At 38.4% G+C, this 19,997-nt stretch overlaps 1 protein-coding gene across 4 annotated transcripts in view; it reads left to right on the top strand.

The window, feature by feature from the left end:
• LOC135205439 (ecdysone-induced protein 78C-like) overlaps positions 1–19,907 on the top strand; it is a 443,638-nt gene extending 423,731 nt beyond the window's left edge. For 3 of the 4 annotated variants that reach the window (XM_064236042.1, XM_064236052.1, XM_064236027.1), the window contains 8 exons: positions 6,234–6,373; positions 9,549–9,690; positions 10,221–10,429; positions 12,811–12,958; positions 13,067–13,230; positions 13,812–13,991; positions 15,217–15,421; positions 15,608–19,907. In XM_064236042.1, the coding sequence (XP_064092112.1) occupies positions 6,234–6,373; positions 9,549–9,690; positions 10,221–10,429; positions 12,811–12,958; positions 13,067–13,230; positions 13,812–13,991; positions 15,217–15,408 (1,175 nt within the window). In that variant the 3' untranslated portion in view covers positions 15,409–15,421; positions 15,608–19,907. The remainder of the gene's footprint in view (positions 1–6,233; positions 6,374–9,548; positions 9,691–10,220; positions 10,430–12,810; positions 12,959–13,066; positions 13,231–13,811; positions 13,992–15,216; positions 15,422–15,607) is intronic. The other variant, XM_064236034.1, reaches the window with a different exon arrangement.
• Positions 19,908–19,997: the final 90 nt, after the last annotated feature.

A 19,997-nucleotide genomic window follows, 5' to 3' on the forward strand; every position in this document is an offset into this window, starting at 1 on the left:
CCTTTTTCTAAGAATCACGAGCGTCATTATTAGTCTTACATCCTTCTTGGATCGAACTTGTCGATCTCTTAGGCTTCCTAAGTGTTACCAGGGTTATAGTTGTCTTTTCACCCATACAAATATTTTTTATTAGAGAGCCCATTAATACAATTGCATATGTACCGTCATCCTTCCCAAATCTGGTAAGATGGAGACAGATTCCTGTCTTGTGTTACCTGCGAATTCGTTATGCAGTAGCAGTTGGCTACAATTCCCTCAACAATGAAAACGATATTGTTCTGTCAGTCTACGGAACATTTTTACGTTACAATTTCTACATTATGAAAACGTATTGATGTTCATATACATTTGGAAAGTCTCCGTGATTTACCTGGATTCTGGTTATTCCTTATTGTTGTATAAATGTCACTGACAGGTATATTAAAAGAAATTAGGTATCCGTGGCCAATGAAAAAAAAAAAGGAAACGATATTTACCAAGCGAACAGCAACAAATCGTTCTTTCTCCAGTCTAATAACCCCGAGAAGCCTTACTAAATATAAATACAAGTCTTAAACCTCTCACATTCCAGCACCGTTAGCAGAGAGAGAGAGAGAGAGAGAGAGAGAGAGAGAGAGTAGTAGTTCTCCCTGGGTACGGAGAAGAAGTTTATATGTCTGGACTAACCCCGTTAGCTCAGACTTATTTTTCGAGTAATTTCCAATTAAGTATTAAACACCAGTATGTCTTATTCACACTGATGTTATGTGTTCTAGATCTTTTTTTAGTCATCGTGCCCTTTTAGCGTTGGCGAATCTTTCTTCTTTCGACACTTTAATTCAGAACTCTTTTCTGTAACACAACCTTTTTCTCTGTCAGTCTTATATATTTCCATGTTCGTATCTGGTTTTCAAAACATGTTATCTTAATTGATTCATGGTACCATGAATACCAAGGCTATCTTTTGATTGTTTTCAGCTTATCTATGGATATTTTTATATTCATTATAATCACACAGTTCAATTTTTTTCTCCTTTTGCTAAATGACTTCAAAAGATATTGACATAATTTAATAACTCTACGGTTTATGCACTCCTTGTTTCTAAACTTTTTTTCTTTCTTTCTTTCTTTTTTCCTCACATAATTTTTTAAGACTATTAAAATAAAGGTATGGAGACCTTAACTCTAAAGTCAACAAGCTTGATCTCATTTTTAGATCGTCTTCATGCTGAAAAAGGCTTTGTTCAGGATTAGAATATCAATCTCAGTAAATATTATTATCATTGTTGCTGCTGCTGCTGTTGCTACTACTATTATAATACAATATGAACAAGCATTTATGCACAACAAATTTAAAAAGCTATAGATGTGCAAAGCTACCTTCCATAGAATTCGAGCTCCTGTAAGTACAAGAAAATAACAAAGATGAATGGAATGCAACAAATAACTGGAATTACGCACACAAAAACAGCAGCTCAAGTCAGAAAATTCAAAAGGCGAGAACGCAGAACGCACCACACATAAGCAGGGCAGCAGCATAGTAGGATACCATTCAAAAGAGCAAACAATCTGCTCTTGAATCAGACGTCATCTTTGACTTTCTTCACGCTGTGTTTGATATCACACCAGCAGAAATTTTACATTTTGACCATTTTGCTTCTAGAATAGGAACTTGGCTTGTAAAAATGGGATTAAATGATATAGTTAAACTTGAACATTACAATTCTGTACAGTACCATTTTGAATGCATCCATGGGATGTTGGCATATTTGCAATAGAGCAGTTACTCTGTCCCCCATTCACATTTACAGCATTAATACGGACACAGGCTCGATACTAGTTGATTTAGCGATCGTATAAGATTCGACCGCTGGCGGCTGGAAACCTGTTTCAAGAACTAGTATTCAATTATTTGTGACTAACATGTGGAATACTTGCCGAGTTTTCTCGGGTCTCCCGGAGCTGTACTGTCGCCGTTATTTCCGCCTTGGGTTCAGCCAACATCCGTTCGCTGGACTTCAACAATATGAATGTAGAAGTTTTTTTTTTATCCCTCACAGTGTCTATCACATTTTAGAATTGAGCTTATGTTGCGTCACATCAGCTAAAAACAGTTTCATCGATGAAGTTTTTGTTCGCCTTTAATTTATTTTGTCCTTAACACCGGCATTCCACAGAGACTTCTTAAACAGGAGACGACTCCAGTGGACGGCGTTCCATGACCACTTACAGACAGGGCAGAAGAAAATGTCGGTGCGTCCGTTTTATCGCCTCTCTCTCTCTCTCTCTCTCTCTCTCTCTCTCTCTCTCTCTCTCTCTCTCTCTCTCTCAGGCTGACAGGGCAAACCAGAGTAAAGGTCACCTAGGTTGATATGTTGCAATCCGTTTTCGGAATTAATTGTGCAATGAACCCGTGAAAGTGTCTTCGCTGTTCAAACAACAGCAAAAGTCATCTGTAAAGTAAATATCAGTTTCAGGAAACTATTTGCCGTTGTGTGTTTAGCATCAAACTCTTTTCAGTATTGTTTGTAAATTAGTAACGCATTTTTCATGAATTCGACAATGACGCACCTTCCTGTGACTATAAATTTGTGCCGTGTTCTCTTGCAATGCATCTAAAACGCAAGCAGAGACCAGCTTCCTTAAGAGAAATCTTTTTAAGACTTCTTCACCCAAATCAAGTACAAGTTCCTATCAACAATTATGTTATTAATCACTCACAAATAGCAATGAAACAGGCGTGTAACGGACTCCATGAAATATGGTGCGTATATATACAGCGTGTTTCGTAGTTTTCTGGATAACAAATAGAAAGGAATAACGTCAAGCAAAGCCCAGGAATTTATGATGTCTCCGTTCGAGACAGTTATGTTGTTCGTCAACAGTGTAACAAGCATCGGGTTTCTTGCACAACAATTCTTTCCCTTGACAAGAGGGCAACAGCTCCTGTTCTCCCCGTGGTGTTGTCTCCTCCTACCCATCATCTGCATAAAGTTCAGTGCCTGTTGGCAGGTGCCTTCCTTGCCTTAGGAAGGGTCACAGCCGGTGAAGAGGTTTCCTTTTCTCATTGTGAGATGGCTCTGCTGGTGGTCGCCATTCTACTACATTATTTCGAAATATCGATCGCCCTGAGCCATGATGTGACATAGTCATGGTACCTGGGTGACTGTTTTACTCCTCTCTACTTCTAATCAATAAGAAAAAGAAAATGTTGCCGATTACGTAAATTTGGTAATGTCACGATTGTTTTCCAGCTCAAGTTTAATGGTGCCTTGGATCCAGTCAGTTAGATTGATTAACTAAAAATACTGACAGCAAAAGTTCTTTTTTTACCTGTCTGCTCTGCAACAAGGAAACTGTAGACAATTAACATAACGAGCATGCGCATGCGTGTGTGTGTTTGTGTGCGCGCGCTCATGTTTCATGTCCATAGGGCAACATTACTTTTAAAGAGTCAGGCACGAGAATGGTTCACCTGAGAATGGTTCGTACCCAGGTACTATACTGATGGACGAAATGTAACCCTCCTCGCTATTTCTTTTTCTTTTTCTAATTTAACTAGTATAGTTGTCTTTTTGTTGAAGCCATGAGTTATGAAAGTGTGATTGCAGGTGAACAGAGAGATCTGGTTATTTACTCATCTGAACGACGGAAAATGTTTGTAAGATTCAGGTGGCCTTATGCTAGCAAGGGCTCTTGCTGGTAGAGCAACCCGCGACAAGTGAGAGAGGACAGGCATAAGGAAAGAAATTAAAGGTTACGAATTTCAATGTATGCCATTGACAAAGAAATCAGCATAAAAAAGCTGTCAGAACAGACCAAGTTCGAGAGAGCGCGGGCTTCTGCACCTGCAGACGGCTGAGAAGCTATGAAAGGTTTTAGCAGTAATTGACGAGACCACGAAACTCGGGAACGTTAAGTGTTTTGGTCATTGTACTGACCATTTTTTTGCCAAAATGATCCTTCTCGTAGTTGTGTGTCTGATGTTTGATTTCGAACGGTCTCTCTAATTGTTCATGAATTTTCTCATTGATCCAAGTAAATAAGTATGCTAACTTGCCGGGCATTCCCTAATGATTAGATTCTACGTTTTAGTTCACACGTATATTTTCTTTATCTCATTGTCTGGATCGAGGTAAAGCCATTGAAATTTGACGTTCTAGATTGTGGAGAGGAACTTGAAGCTGACTGAAGCGCTCGTTACGTGAATTGGTATGACAACCACAAAGATAACTGGCACTGTAAGACAAGATCATTTCTTCTGACATAGGTACTGAACTGAGAAAACATGAAAACGGAGGAGGATTTCGGTACATGCATCATGTGGAAAGAATGCTCGGGTACTTACGCGACCTAGAGTCATTCCCTAGAATGCAGTCTTCTCTATTTCACTGACCATTGAGGAGGCCGTTACATGCATAGTTTAGAGAGGAAAGAGGTCTTTGTTGTCATTCTGCGTCTCGTTTAAGAAGCTCGGCACAAGCAGCCGAAAATACTTTGGTGGTCATAAGCCCTGTGACTTGATCAAAGGGGTCCATGCTGAAGAAAGGATATTTCATCGTCTTCGTCAGCTTACTCTCGCGGGATTCCTTTCTGTAAACTATTTACACGCCTAATTTTATATCGTGCCAGCAACCTTGAATTCCTTACCAGTAACGTGATTGAGGTACTGAGCATTTTTCTTTTTCCTTGCACAACAGCCCTTGCGGGCGATACAGTGGTTTGCTGATGACCTCCTCGGTCTTTCCTTGTGCCATGCCCTCCTTATCAAGGGGGTATTAGGTATTCTTGCCCCTACGTTTGTTTATATCAAAAAAGGTTCTTTAGAAACTTACAATGAAAAATACTCGGTTAAACGACAGTCTGTCTCGTCAACTCATCCTTTTAGGTCATTCAGTTTACCGTTTTGAATAATCCATTTTAGCATAAAAAGAAGAGAGAGAGAGAGAGAGAGAGGAGAGAGAGAGCGGGGGGGGGGCGCCCTGGGGGGGGGGGGGGGTGGGGGGGGCAGTGACATGTACCACCACACCATCGATATCTCCGCCGACAAGTGCCAGGGCATCCCGGGACGCAACTCGGCGGAAGATGTCGTCCTCAAACCCAAGCGCTGGAGACCATTGTATTCTAATGCCTTTTCAATATGAGAATAAAGAGAAAAAAAAATTGGCCGTAGTGCTGGAGATTCGGAGCTTCAGTGCGAGAAAGACTGGGCTTTTACCAATGACAAGAGTAAAATGGAAAAGCAACGGGGAGACTTGGAGTTCAAAATAACTGCTGTATTGAGGATAACTTTTTGCCTTTCCAAAACGAGAAAACCTCATGAACGTTGGTGTTGTTGCTGTTTCAGATATTTAATGTGAGTTTATCATTATTGTTGTCACGTAAAGGGAGATAGAATGGGGCCAAATCACTTTAGAAATCAGAGAGGCAAAGAAGAGTGTAGGGACAACAAAAGAGCAAAAACTGTGGGTGAGACCTCTTGTTATCTTTGTGACCTGAGTTTGATATCTCGCTCAAGGATACCTTTGACGCGTCAGGTGACTCCCAGAAAAACAATACAGTTTATTCTTATACATTTTCTTAGAGCGCAGGAGCTTTACTATATAAGTGAAGGAAGGATTCGATAATGGACGAAGATGTTGTTGAATATTATTTAATCAACTTTCTTGGGTTTCATAACGTACTCTCTGAAAACTCAGTGTCTGGTCGCTGAGTTTCTCGCAAAATCTTCGACCTCATGTGACATCAAGGAAGTGAGGACTATTGAGCTATTACTAAAAAAAATATATATATATATATTGCATGTTTTCATATCTACATATGTATTAAACATTAAAATTAGCATTATTTGATATTTGTAGATATTGCGATTATGCAAATCAAAATTGGCCATGTAGGGGGTAGTGCTGTCATTGCATCTCACGTGGTGCACTGTAGGCATTACTTAAGGGTCTTTGCAGAGTTTCTTCGGCTCCTAGTTGCAACCTCTTTCATTCCGTATACTATACCTCCGTTCATATTCTCTTTCTTCCATGAGTTTCCACCCTCCCCTAACAACTGTTTCTTAGCGCAGAAGCGAGGTTTTCTCCTGTGACACCTTTCAAACATTTTTACTGTTGATTTCCGTTTCAGCGTTGAATAACCTCATAGGTCCCAGTGCTTGGCTTTCGTCCTCAATTCTATATTCTACGAATGAAAATAGGAGAAATAGACGAATGAGATATGACAACGTTTGTTTCCTGTTTCCTTTACAGAACAGAGTTACCAAGCGGCAGACAGCACTCCCACGCCGACTACCGCCACACCTACCAATAAGAACTTCGTCCCTTGCAAAGTGTGCGGGGACAAGGCATCAGGCTACCACTACGGGGTCACCTCCTGCGAAGGATGCAAGGTAAGACCCGCTGCGGCCAAAGTATCTTGAGTTCTGCTTTTTTTAATTATTAATATCATCATTATTTGCTCATTTAAGACGCTAGGATGCAAAAATGGAAATGTGTGTTACATATTTATTTTTTACTAGGTCATACTCACGCCTTTGAAGTGAGCCAGGTTTTGTTGTCAATTGAACCGATGTTCAGCTGAGATTTTTTTTTTTTTATAACAAACGAGATCTTTTTTCCCGGTATAAGTTTTCCCCCGAAAGAATGCTCGCCACTTTTGTTCTGAAACCTATTCCCTTAAAACCATGAGATTCCCTTTCATTATTCCATCTCATTTGCTTTTAGAGAAGTCGCTTACACGTCTCCAGCCAACTGCTACTCTTAGAAGTTGAAGCTTAAGACCGGATCTCACTCATAAAGAGCGAAGGGCAAATAATTAGCAAAGGTCATGAAAGCGCCATCGCTCCTCCTCAGATTAATAGTTGTCCTTAAATCGCTCGAGAAAAGATCCCTTTGACTGAGATTCTGTAGAATAAAACTGCATATTGTTTAGTTGATTAGCTCTCATATCACTAGGTCATCTTTTTAAAAGTACAGGAAATTTCACAAACAGAATTATAAATCCTTGTATAATACATGTGACTGACGTCATAATTTGATATTGTCTAACTTCTTTTACTCTGTCCTTGGATGACTGCCATGTTCAGAGCTTTTATGATTTATCAGTGTTACTGTTGACCTTAGTCATTCTCTTGACCTTCCAATTCCAGCTGTTTTAATTAACTATACTCAGTAAGACCAGGTGATACTCAGGTTTTCCGTTCGCGGAGACCTGAATGATCTAAGAGCGGTTCCTTATCATTGCATTTGCAACTGGTTCAGAACATGAGCGTCACCACATTCTCAGCTTATACCCGAACCTCAGCTTTCACATTGATTTGGTACTGGATCAGCATCAAGTCAATAAATAGGTTTCAGAGGCATGCATGACGAAACAAGATGTGGCAAATAAAATTTATAACTGTTATCATATGATGTATCTTAACCGAAATATCTTAGACTAGTGAAGTATATGCTATTCCCTCCCCTTGAATAGCTATATACTTGTGTATATATATATATATATATATATATATATATATATATGTGTGTGTGTGTGTGTGTGTGTGTGTGTGTGTGGTGTGTGTGTATTGATAAATAGATAGACAGATAGTTGTCTGCATAAGTATATATATATATATATATATATATATATATATATATATAATATATATATATATATATTAGTTTCAGAAACTCGTTTTTTGTGCATTTTTAACAATTAACATGTAGATGGAGTTTAGTAAACTCTACTCCTCTAATAACGGGGTACTGTCAGTGAAATATTGTCACCCATCTCATTTAAAAGAGGAAGTCTTCATTTTTGCACGAATAAACATTTTTTGTATGTCAAAGGATTTGTCATGGCAACTGATGATAATGCTTAACATTAATGCTTCAGGACAGATATCATTATAGCGGAGGATAATCGAATTCTGAAAAATTACCATTAATACGCCCAAGGAGATATTACAATCAGCTGTCGGTCTTCTGAAGCTAAAGGTGTTACCAAAAGTACTTTGGTTTCGACTGACGTGTAATTTTTTTATTCTTATGATTCTTTTTTCGCGAAGAGCGTCTGAATGATTGATGAATTGAGCAATTCTTAATTCAAGCGATTTCGGTCATTTTGTGTTTGTTTCATTGTTTCATTGTTGCGCAACATGTGTAAGTGTGGAGGACAGTCGACTTGAATGAAATGGAATGATGCTTTTGGAGCATATGCAGAAGTTACGGTATCTCATGAATTTGTCTGAAGTCTTTTATGGTACCAGTTTCCTTTATTTGGCAGGAATCCGAGTCTTCACGAAGGCTATCAGTACTTTGTGGCTTCAGAAATATATTCTAGATCAAGTCTTTATCGTTTCTGTTAAAAAAAAAAAAAAAAAGTTCAAACATGAGATTTTTATAAGTTAAGGAATAGTGGCATAGCGTTCATAAAATTAGTTCTGCATGTCTCAACAATCTCGAGAAAACATCACCTGCAGGTTCACTGAAGCATATATGAAGGGAAGCTCTTTTTATACAACTGTATAACCATCAGAACATTACTTAATAAGAGCTAGGCTTCCGTTACTATCTGTCGTGTTCAAAAGTTCTTTGTTTTCTTTTAAATGTTATTATTATGATAACCATTGTTAGGGTTTGATCGCTATCAAAAGTAGTGGCAGCAATAGTACGTAGTAGTCACCGTCAATGTCCTCTCTACTGATCTGGCTCCCATTCTGTTCAGCATCTCTTGGTGCAGCCGCTTTCATTTCTTCAGCTCCATTTCGATCATGAAATTTGGCTTTCCACAGCCACGGCGAAGTCTTGTATGACCACTCATTCTCATCTGTTCCCCTCTCTCTCTCTCTCTCTCTCTCTCTCTCTCTCTCTCCATGTTGCTAATCTCTCTTTCCGACTTGTTGTAATCAGTGATTTATGTTTCGTAAGCGTCGGAGCTAACGTTGGTTCTTTTTGTAAAAGCCAAAATATGAAATACCCCCTGACTCGACTCATTGTAGATAACAGGAGCATGGAAGAAAGAGAGTCTCTTCATTGACGTTCCATGATTTTTCATCATATCTCTGCCCCGCAGGAGCTTAACTAACCCTGAACACTAAAATGCACATGAGAAACGAATAGCTGAAATATACTTACAATAATTGAAGATATCACCACAATAAAACGGTAATCGGAGTGAGGCAAACGCTAGGAACTGGGAGTATGCAGTACTGCCAATCACGCAGGATAGAAAGAAACTAATATCAACTCAAATCAAGAGAGACGAATCTGAAAACGTACGAAGTCGAGTTCGGCTGTGAAGAAAATGAAAGAAGGGATTATCGGTTTCAGGTCACACCACTGACCCAGGTAGCGTTAGGATTTTGTTTTCAGAGACGAATCGAGAACAGCCGACGCTTGTTACGCATGGAGTACTCCATATGTGAAAGCGTTGGATCGTATGTTAAGAAAAATACAAGTTTCTTTTTAATTTGGTATTTTTCATATCTCGCACACCCTGATCATTGCCCATCGCAACCTCAAAACCTGAGAGTGTCATGAATCTCGACTGACCGTGGTCTTTTCCTCTTTCTTTTCCAGGGCTTTTTCCGTCGCAGCATCCAGAAGCAGATCGAGTACAGATGTCTGCGAGACGGCAAGTGTCTGGTCATCAGACTCAATCGCAACCGGTGCCAGTACTGTCGGTTTAAGAAGTGCCTAGCCGTTGGCATGTCCAGAGACTGTAAGTATAATAGTCGTGTCTTAGTGAAGCTATTTTAAATTGTCATATGGTCTATAGCATCATATATGTTTATATTGTACATGATTGTTTTATAACTGATCACATAAGTTTGAAAAAAACGGCAGTGGGAAAAAAATTAAACTGCAATATTATTCAAATGAAGTAGCAAAGACAGATTTTTCATTTATTTTTCTGTGAGCGTTTTATACTTCGAGAATTCTGTAAGTTGCATTGTGACAGGTAAAGTCGAACAGATTACCGTAACCATTGCCTTTTCATAATACAGCTTGTCATGAGCATATCACGAGTCGTTTCATAGGATCTTTGATTCATGATATTTGCTTGGTGCCCAGCTTCTTCATTTGAATCCTATTGCGAAACTGTAGACTAATTCCAGTAATGAAATCGTCTTCATTATCGAGGCGCAACGGCATGTAAACAGAACGTTGCTCACCTCAGTGTTTCGATGAGCGCAAGGGATGCTACTGCAGTACATGCGTCTAACTTGATCTCCTTTCCTCATTCTCGAGCAGCCGTAAGGTACGGTCGCGTACCCAAGAGGTCTCGAGAGCGCGAGGGCGAGATCCGCGGCGAAGGATCTGAGGTGATGGCCAGGGAGGTCGAGAACAAGCAGCTGGCCATCTACGATATCATCCTGACGATATCCCAGGCTCATCACGCCAATTGCGCCTACACTGAAGAGAAAACAAGAGCGCTCGTCAGGAAACCCATCATTTTTGTAAGTGCTTCTTTACTTTGTTTATTTTTTGGCTTATAGGGCGCTTAGTTGACATGCCTTGTCTTTTGTGCAGAATCTTCATTCTTAACTTTTTATTCATACAGGGTGTTACACGAGTTTATGCAGATATTTCGAGAAATGAAAGAAAATGTCATTCAAAGCAGAAAATGTTCTATAAACATATGAATTTTAAGGCTTCCTTTATTGGTGAGGGAAATTTTTTAAATAACCAGCTTTCCCTCTCGGTCACCTTGGCGTACGCTATGTCTGAGTAGTCAGGGATAATGAGGGGGGAGGGGCGAAGAAGGCTTGATGAAGTGTAGTAGTCAACTGGATTGCTAGTCTTTTAATTATGAGTTTTTTCTCGCAGGTTTTTGAAAAAAGTAACATTACAGTCCCTTTAATTAGTAGATCACCTGTGAACAGACTTCACTGTAATCTGATTTTAATGATTAGCTTTAAGCATCAAGAAAGAAGTGTAAATGTCACAGAATTTTTGAATCAGGAGTCAGGACTAGGCCTATGCTGAATGAGTGATAATGACAGTAATCATGATGACGAGGGAATGCAGGTAGGGAGGTTACTGCACTTTGAAGAACATCAGCTTTTTATTTTTTTACCTCTTTTGATTACTGCTAGAATATACGTATTAACTTTTTCAGGAAAGACTGAAGAGAGTGAGTTTTCCATATTGTTCCCATTCTTTTTCATCAGACAGAGATGAAAGCATTTTCTTAAGTGTGTTTTTTCCCCTTCGACTAACGTATGATAAATACTTTTGATGGAGAACGAGAGATTTTTCAAAATACATTTTAAATCTTTGATCGGTGTTTAATGAATAGGCCTATCTTTAATGAAGGAGAGATTCCATTCAGCTTACTTTTCTTTCCTTTATCAGATTACAGTGAATACCATTGACAGAGAGGGAGAAGGTTTCAATGATTCTTAAATTTTGTTCCCTTTGTCCAGTATCTAAAGAATACATTTCATTTGGAAGTATTTTATTCACATCAGCCTAGTTGCCGATTTCCATTTTTTTATAACAGTGGAATTCATTCATTACTGCAAAACCCGTAAATAAACATATCTGCATATTCCACATTACTGGAACAGTAATGCATTGTCTCCAGTTTCTTACTATCAAAATGAATAAAGACTCTGACACTTGTATCCTGAACACTCTCTTGGCAGAAAAGCAAGGCTGTTTAGAGTAACAAGTAAAGCTATCAGGCTAGATCCCCTTCCTCATAGCAGTGCGTAGTACTCCGACATCCCATGCGCGCCATCTTACTTGGCCATTTAATGATAATGGTTATTTTAAGAATTCATCGTCATAGAACATATTCTGCTCAGAATGACATTTTCTTTCATTACCCCCAAATATTTGCATAAACTCGTGTTACACTGTATATATACACACACTTATACGTGTGTATATATATATATATATATATATATATATATATATATATATATATTATATATATGAATTTTTTCATCATATCACCGTGATGAATATAATCATTAAGCTACGAATGTCGTTTAATATACATATTAAGGCTGAAACTTAGGGAATATCCCCGATGGGGAATTATGAGAGGTTTGACCGTCGACTGGAGTTGTCGGAGTGCTCGAGACACTTCAGTACCAATCCATTTCTCACTTATAGTGAAATTGGATATTAAACGGCATTTGCAGCTTAATGAATATATTATATTATATATATATATATATATATATATATATATATATATATACGTGTGTGTATATATATGTGTATATATATACTATATTATATATATATATTTATATGTTTTGTGTGGTGTATGTGTATATTACAGAGGATGAAGTTCTATTTAATTTACTGGTTCTCAAGTAGGAAACCCGAAAAGTTTGGTTTTGACGCAAATTGTCTTATGTGATTTTAAATGGCTCTGATTTTTCCCGTCTTCTTCCTGTTGCAAGAGGGTAAATCGTTTTTATGTGGGATATAATTTTTCCCTTCTGATTCTTCCAAAGAGAAACGTTTCCTTTGGCGGAACTTCCTATTTTTTTGTAATTGTCCTTTTTGCTTCTAAATTCTGGGCAGATTTTTTCCAGAAATGATTCCAAAAGGATAATTCAAGATTATGTATGAGCAATCATACTGGATGTTGATCTTTTTCGTGAAAAAGGAAGTCATGTACTATCTCTTAAGTAGAGTCATTCTTTCCTTTTGAAGTAGTTCAGCAATGCAGCATTTTTGTTATAAACTTAAATATATTTGTATCGATGTATTTCTGCGGAAAAAAGTCATCAGTTGAACATCGTTAGCCAAAAAGCAGGTTGACATTCTTACTCGAATTCCACTAAAGATCTACTTTTTGTTTTCTTGAAACCAGAATTCTTCAGAGGTCAACAGCGACCCAGAAGCCGCTACTTCCACCATGGACGCCTTAGAGCAACAGAAAATCACTATGTGGCAAAGTTTCGCTGTCTTCATGACCCCTTCCATACAACGGGTGGTGGAGTTCGCCAAGAGAGTTCCAGGTACTGAACGTGCAGAGTCTGTGTTTGTCATAGTAACCTCACATTGTGCAGCAAATCGTATTATTGGAACTTTGGCACAGGTTAAGTAATATACGAACTCTCTTGCAGGTTTCTCAGACTTGACGCAAGATGACCAGCTAATACTGATCAAAGTTGGGTTCTTCGAGTTATGGTTAACACAGATCAGTAGAATGGTCAGCTCCCTCGACAATACCCTGACCTTTAGCGATGGGTCTTACGTCACGAGGTCACACATGGAGATGATGTTTGACGTGAGTAGCAGTGCAACCTTTCTGTCTGTGTGGGAATCGGATTTGGCTATTTAAAGCAGATTTTTCTTCAATCAAATGTTTTTTTTTTTTTTCATTTCTTGAATACTGACTTTTCGACTGATAGTGTGTAAAGTTTCACATTTGAAAAGGCGCGTATTAAAGTGTTGACTTATTCGAAATGTGTTTGTTAAGAATAACTTGACGCACGGGAAAAGAATGGAAATTTATGACGCAGATTAAGTACGTGTATGAGTAAATGCTGATTGGTCAGATAAAAAAAACTTGAGAAGTTAAGCAAATTCTGATAAGTACTTTCCAAAAGTGTATTCCATTCCATAGAGAAATGTTAAGAACAGAATGTATGACTTAGTTAATTCAGGCGTTTTATGAAATTGTAAAATGCTGTCGAACAGAAAGTAGGAGCTTCTTGAAATGAAAGGAATACAAGCACGCAATAATTTGTGCCAGATTGGCCACAGAGAAAATTCCATTCAAACAACAAACGACTCAGTCTGATTAATGATTGTTAACCTTAGAATACGAGAAAATTAATCCAGATTATTCGTCTCATTTTTGAACAGCACGATTTCGTCTCCACGGTGTTCAACTTCGCACTCACGTTGAATAATCTAAACCTGAATGACACGGAGCTGGCACTCTTCACGGCAGTTGTGCTGCTGACAGCAGACAGACCTGGCATCACCGATGGCAAGATCATTGAGCAGCAGCAAGATAAGATTATAGAAGCTCTCAGGGTACAGGTAAGCTCTCACTTTGTTGATGCATTATACCAAACACCTATTAATTGTTCGTGTCTATTTCGCTGTCATGATGTAGACATCACTTTGTTTCATGTTTCATTTTTTTTTATTGCGAAAGTTCCTCTTCTTTCTTCATTTGGAATATTCTGCCTATATTTTCCGTAACAGGAATAAAACTGACTGGACTAATTTTAATGTTCTTTGCTGTCGAATACCTTTGATTATTATTATTATTATTATTATTATTATTATTATTATTATTATTATTATTATTATTATTATTATTATTATTATTATTATTATTATTATTATTATTATTTTACTCTGCTCATTAGTTTTGTAATTTGTTGTAGGATAAAATTTTTTTGCATTGTAATAAGAAGACGTAGTGTCTACCTTTTTCGTAAAAGGGAGGTTTGAATGATAAAGCGTCAGTAAATTGCACATGGGCATGGATTTGTAATAGCCTTATTGACCTCTTAACTGCTCGATTTCTTCACACTGACTGGATACTCTTGTCACTGAAAGGCCTTGAATCTTAAATGGATTATTGAATGAAGTCATTCGGGCTGGTTCATACTGGGCTGGAGTATGGAATATTCCTATTACGTTTTCCGTAGTTGAGAGTCTTAGCTTTACCTTGCCCAGTCCAATGTGCCCAAGTCCGAATCGCCTCACCGGAAGCTGGGATATTTTCACTTGAGCTTCATTTCAGATTAAAAGGTCTTACGTTAGTTGGCGCGTCCAGTCAGTGTTAGAGAGTCGAGAAGTTTTGAAGTTTTTGCGATAATGACGAGCACATTCTGTATCTATAAAGACACCTATATGCATGTACTTCTCTGTAACGTTGATATCCAGATACTTAAACACACGTTATTAGTTTTATGCATTAACCGCCACTGGCAATCTAAAATAGTTGTATATATTTACAGTTTATTCACATATGATGTAGTTTGCATGTAAGTAATCAACACAAGTACAGACGCAACTTATCAAATTCTAGAAGATGGTGAAAAAACTAATTTGATCAAGTAAGATTAACTGAAGACGTAAGCGTGGTACGTTGTGATTATGTTGCATAGCTTTCTGATTACCATAAGACAATTTAATGCTTCTTCAGAATGTTTCCGTGAGGAATTAGAAGCAAAAATGAGTTATTCAGAGATTGAGTGGCGACGTCAGCATGCCCTAAATAACGATTGTTCCCTTTGTGTTTTCCCTTTAGGTGGGAAGGAACCACGCAAGTGAAACGCACCTCTTCCCAAATGTGGTGATGAAAATGCCAGAACTTCGTCAGATTGGAGCTAAGCATCATGAACACTTGAACTGGTTTCGCTCAAATTGGTCAAGACTCAAACTTCCCCCTCTGTTTGCTGAAATCTTCGATATTCCAAAATGTGAAGAGGATCTTTTATGAGCGGTTTGCTTAGGTAGGTTCAGTGTTGTAAAAGTATCTCTCATTTCATTCCAAGATGAAACGTTGTAGCCCCGAATTGGCTGAAAACGAAAGTGATACAGTGCTGGATTTTAAAACGGTGCAAATACTGGTATGAAATATTCTGTGCTCTATAAGACTTGATTGTAACTTATAACTTGACATAATTGTGTTTTCACAGGTAAATAATTATGGTGGTAGTGTCATAGACCCCCTGTTCCGGTGGACCAAGAGTGTGATAGATTCAGCCCTCCCTGTGTGTGTGTATGTGTGGAGCCCCAGTCTTATCTCAGCACCACATGGCCAATGCAAACCACAACAAACACTCAGTACCACAGTCACGCTGAAGTTCAGAGGACTTCCTCCTTCCCGCAGGGCAGATGTTGGAAAAGCTGACAGAAGTTGTGAGGAATTTTCACCAGGAAAAGCTCAGCTGGTCTAAGCCCACTTTCATGTCGGTGCAGTTTGCTTTGGGGTCTTCAGGACAATTTTTCTGGCGAAATATGAAGCCAGTGTGCGCACACAAGTCCTTCCTTAAACAATTTACTGAAGAGCAATGAAACTTGATGTGAAGAGGTGAAAGATAAAATGACTAGGAGTGTAGGTGGACAATTCTATGATACCTTTGTGCACTTCATGTACAGTACTGCAGATCATCTTGCAAATGATCAATGGTTCTCAGAGAAATATAGAGGCCTTTGAAGAAACTGTATATTGTAATCATTGTTCTCCCAATAATGATGAAGAAGGTGCTCAAAGGCTGTCCACAAAATGTTAAAGAACCTGTGCTCTATTGTAGAGCTGCTTTGTAAGAAACTGGCTTCCATTGCCAAGAGATTATTAATAGTGCAGCTGTTGATAATGGGTTATGGCGACATTTGCGACAGTAGAGGTTAAAATTCTTTTGTACATAAAACATTGAATATATTTAATACTTACGGGACCTGATAGTCGAGCGTGTTGGACTGAGAAGCAATTACCCACTGCCATGTTGCATCAAGGCCACATGTCCCTGGTAGGAGGCACCATTTGACCTACATGACGAGTGTTACCAATATTTATTTATCCTATTGTGTTCTTGGTGGCGTCTAGTGGTAATCTAGACACCAAGACAAGTGGCATGAACAGTGTCCAAAAAACCAAACACTGATAGAGAATTGGGCTAGTCGGAGATGGAGCTTCAGTTTCCCCACCAGATGCATTAGAATAGAGTAACTCTGATGAGGTATACAAATTTGGATGTTGTTGTTTATCTCATTTCGTTTTCCAATACCAAAAAAAAATCACATTGGATTACCATTGTACCCTATTTGTTTGATGCATAATGAGGTATGATAAATGATCATTGACACCACACCAAAACCAAATCACTATTGCTGAATTGTTGATTGTTGCCTGTATAGTCAACCTCTGAGTCAAGCTATGTTCAGAAGTTTCTTAAAAGGATGCAGGAGGAAGAAGCTGTACTAGGTGTTTAGTAACTTTAGTGGAAGAGCACAATAGCATACTTCAGGACTGCTGCCACGGCTGCCGATGTTATTTGTGATGTTAATAGTGTAGCGCCCCTTGCAGCGATGCACTGTTGCCAGCTCTTAGTTTAGAATCATCCGCAGTCAGTTTTTCAGTCGTTTAGTTGCGGCATGTCGCATGTGTTGGATCACAACTCCAAGAATTTCTCTTTAGTTTAGGACACTTATTGGAGCCTCAATAAAACTTTCATACTCAGTTTGTTTACCCAAGGTAACCATCTCACAATGTTAGATCACAGTTTCTACACGGGAAGCATCATGCAAGTTCTTCCTCTTTGTGGTTTGACCACTTGTAAAGCACAAATAAAGTATCTACAAATGTAAACCCTCCCCCACAGTATACCACTAAACCAGTACCACCATGTTATGTGTTCCTGGTTGCATTATACTCCCTGCAGGGATTGACTTGCATTTTGCTTCTCTGTATTGACAGTGATGTTGTTTAGCATTTTTACACAATGTAAGGTTGAAATTTTGTTGATAAATCAGACTAGCAGCTAGTCCAGTCATTAGATTCCAAAAGAATAAACCATGAAATAGAAGCTACATTACACTGACCTGCAAAGTTGAGATTACAAAGCAAAAATCTTTTAAAGATTAATACTCTATAGATGCACAGATAGAGAGAACTGTTCTGAATCTAGACATGGTACATTATAATACTTGTAGGTGAATACAGTATCCTCCAAGTAACAGTGACATTTTGAAAACAGGTGCCCCATTATTCGAATGGTACATGAAGCGAGAGACTTCGTTTCCATTCCAGAAAGAAATGAAAGTACTGCTCCAGTACTGTGGACTGATTTATAATGCCTGGAAGTGGCTCTTGAGCACTATTTTAGTGATGCGTTATGTCCTTCAAGCGTTTTGTTGTCTTCTTTTGGATATGATGCCATATGTGTAATGAAACAGGGAAACCTCAGTGTTAGCCTAGTACTTAAATACGAGTTTGACTCCACAGATAGAACACTTACACATGTGACATTATGTGCTGTTGGCAGAAAGCGTCACCACCGATACCTTGAAGTGTACTTTATTATTAATTTTCCATAAATATACTGATTCTTTCAGTACTGTTGTGTCGATGAAAAGCAAGGATTTTGCAGTGTAAACATTGTACAGTTTCATCCAGAATATTGTCAGGATGTGTTATTTTATTAAGAACAAATAAATGGGTATAAAGTATGAGGCCGGCTGCATCACTAATCAGCTAGTTTTATCTCCCATTTTGAAACCAGTCAGACGGTTTTGAGTTTTTTTCGCTTCTGTTGTCACGTTTATATTGGTCTATGAATGGCTATCTGCAAATCAAAACGTGAGATAGAATTAGATGAGCAGTCATGAGGACGACTCATACATTACCAGAGAGGTTTAGTGCTGTTAAGCGCCAGCGTCGTGTTGTTATGGAGAGTCAGAGCCTCTGTCATCTGGGTTCCCATCTGATGTGGTGTTTTTCGCTGGCAGCTGGAGACATCCAGTTTAGGTGCCACATGCACGCTTCTAAGGGGTGAAGGATTCCAACCTACATTCATTTTGTTTTTTGTTTTTAGCTCACACTGGTTCCATTTCACCATCTTTATCCAGGAAATTCGTTTCATTACATCTGAATTCTGCTTACTGGGCCCAACCAGTCTTTACTTGAGCTGCACTGAGACAGTATCTCACCTGGATTATTAAAAAAGATTAATTTTTGATTGAGGGCGAGTGTGATCTCAGTGCTGAGATGTAAACTGCCTCTTTTTGTTGTTTTTTCATTATTATTTTAGGGGGATGGTGGAAATTAATGTTGAATTCAGTGGTATCATTTATTTCCTTATTCGAGCCCTATAAAATGTGAAATATTTGTGACCAAGTAACTTTATGCTGCTATGAAGGACTTCTGTCATTGGTTACTCTCCATGATATTCCGCAAATAGTGAATCACTGAATTTTCACAGCCTTTTCCGCTCGTGTCAGGTAATTCTCCAAAAATGGAATGGTCACCAAATTAAGGAGTATAAGAAAGAAAAGTAGATTCCCGTCTTCAGTCATCAAGAAAAAATCATTGGTGAAATCACTTGAATTGCAGCAGATAACCAATGGCAAGATGCCTTATGTGAAAAGAGTCCAAAAGGTATTGTAATATTCAGTTTTCAGAAGGATTGGGACAGTGAAATGAATAAATGATTATACTGAATCCAGGGGTTTTGACAGGTGTAAATTGTGTGCATTTGGTTCATTAGCAAATGCAATGGGCATTAAACCTTAATGGCATTACAAAGAGGCATTGTGAAAGATGAAATAGGGACGTTGCAATTTTTCTTTCCTTTGGAGTAGCTCAAGAGGAATATAAATATATGATTAGTTGTTAATGTTGTTACCACATGTATATATAAACGACCCCCTCCCCCTCCCCCTCAATAGGTCCCTATCCGAGAGCCCTCCGCCGTCTTCACTTTCGTTTTTGAATTTCTTCTTTTGGAAGAGAGGTAGACCCCGTTCTTGTCCATGCAATGGATGCCACGGGAATTTCACCTCTACGGCTAAAGAGTGACAAGAATGCTTTTGACTGAGAAAAGTACCATCCGTAGCCTGTCTATGGAGCTTTCTAAATGGCAGCGTTCGCCTACAGTAAAAAGATTTTAGTGACGAGCTTCTTAGATTGAGTATTCAGAGCCTCTAGTTCTTAGATTCAGAAATGACAAGAGTAAACCGAAAGGAATTTTCAATTTCATTCATTTGATTTGGTCCATTTAATGCTCGAGTCGATACTTCATTCATGATTCAAGGCTACTCAAGAAGCAGAAATTTCTCCAGATAGTGGACGCAGCCATCGTTTTTGTTATTGTTGAAGAAAAAACAAATTTCTCACTCGCTGAAATTGTTTTTCTTTTTATATAATTTCGGAGCCTTTGTATCCTTCTAAGCAATGTGAAGACCTAAGTTATATTTTAATAAATAGATATAATCAGAGTGTGCTGTTTTTATCCTTCTCTGGCATCCTTATAATCCTGTCTAAATTTTCATGTGTACAGTATAGTAGCTTTCATTATTTATGGAATG

The sequence above is a fragment of the Macrobrachium nipponense genome, chromosome 11 (assembly GCF_015104395.2).
Source record: "Macrobrachium nipponense isolate FS-2020 chromosome 11, ASM1510439v2, whole genome shotgun sequence".
In the NCBI taxonomy this organism is placed as follows: Eukaryota; Metazoa; Arthropoda; class Malacostraca; order Decapoda; family Palaemonidae; genus Macrobrachium; species Macrobrachium nipponense.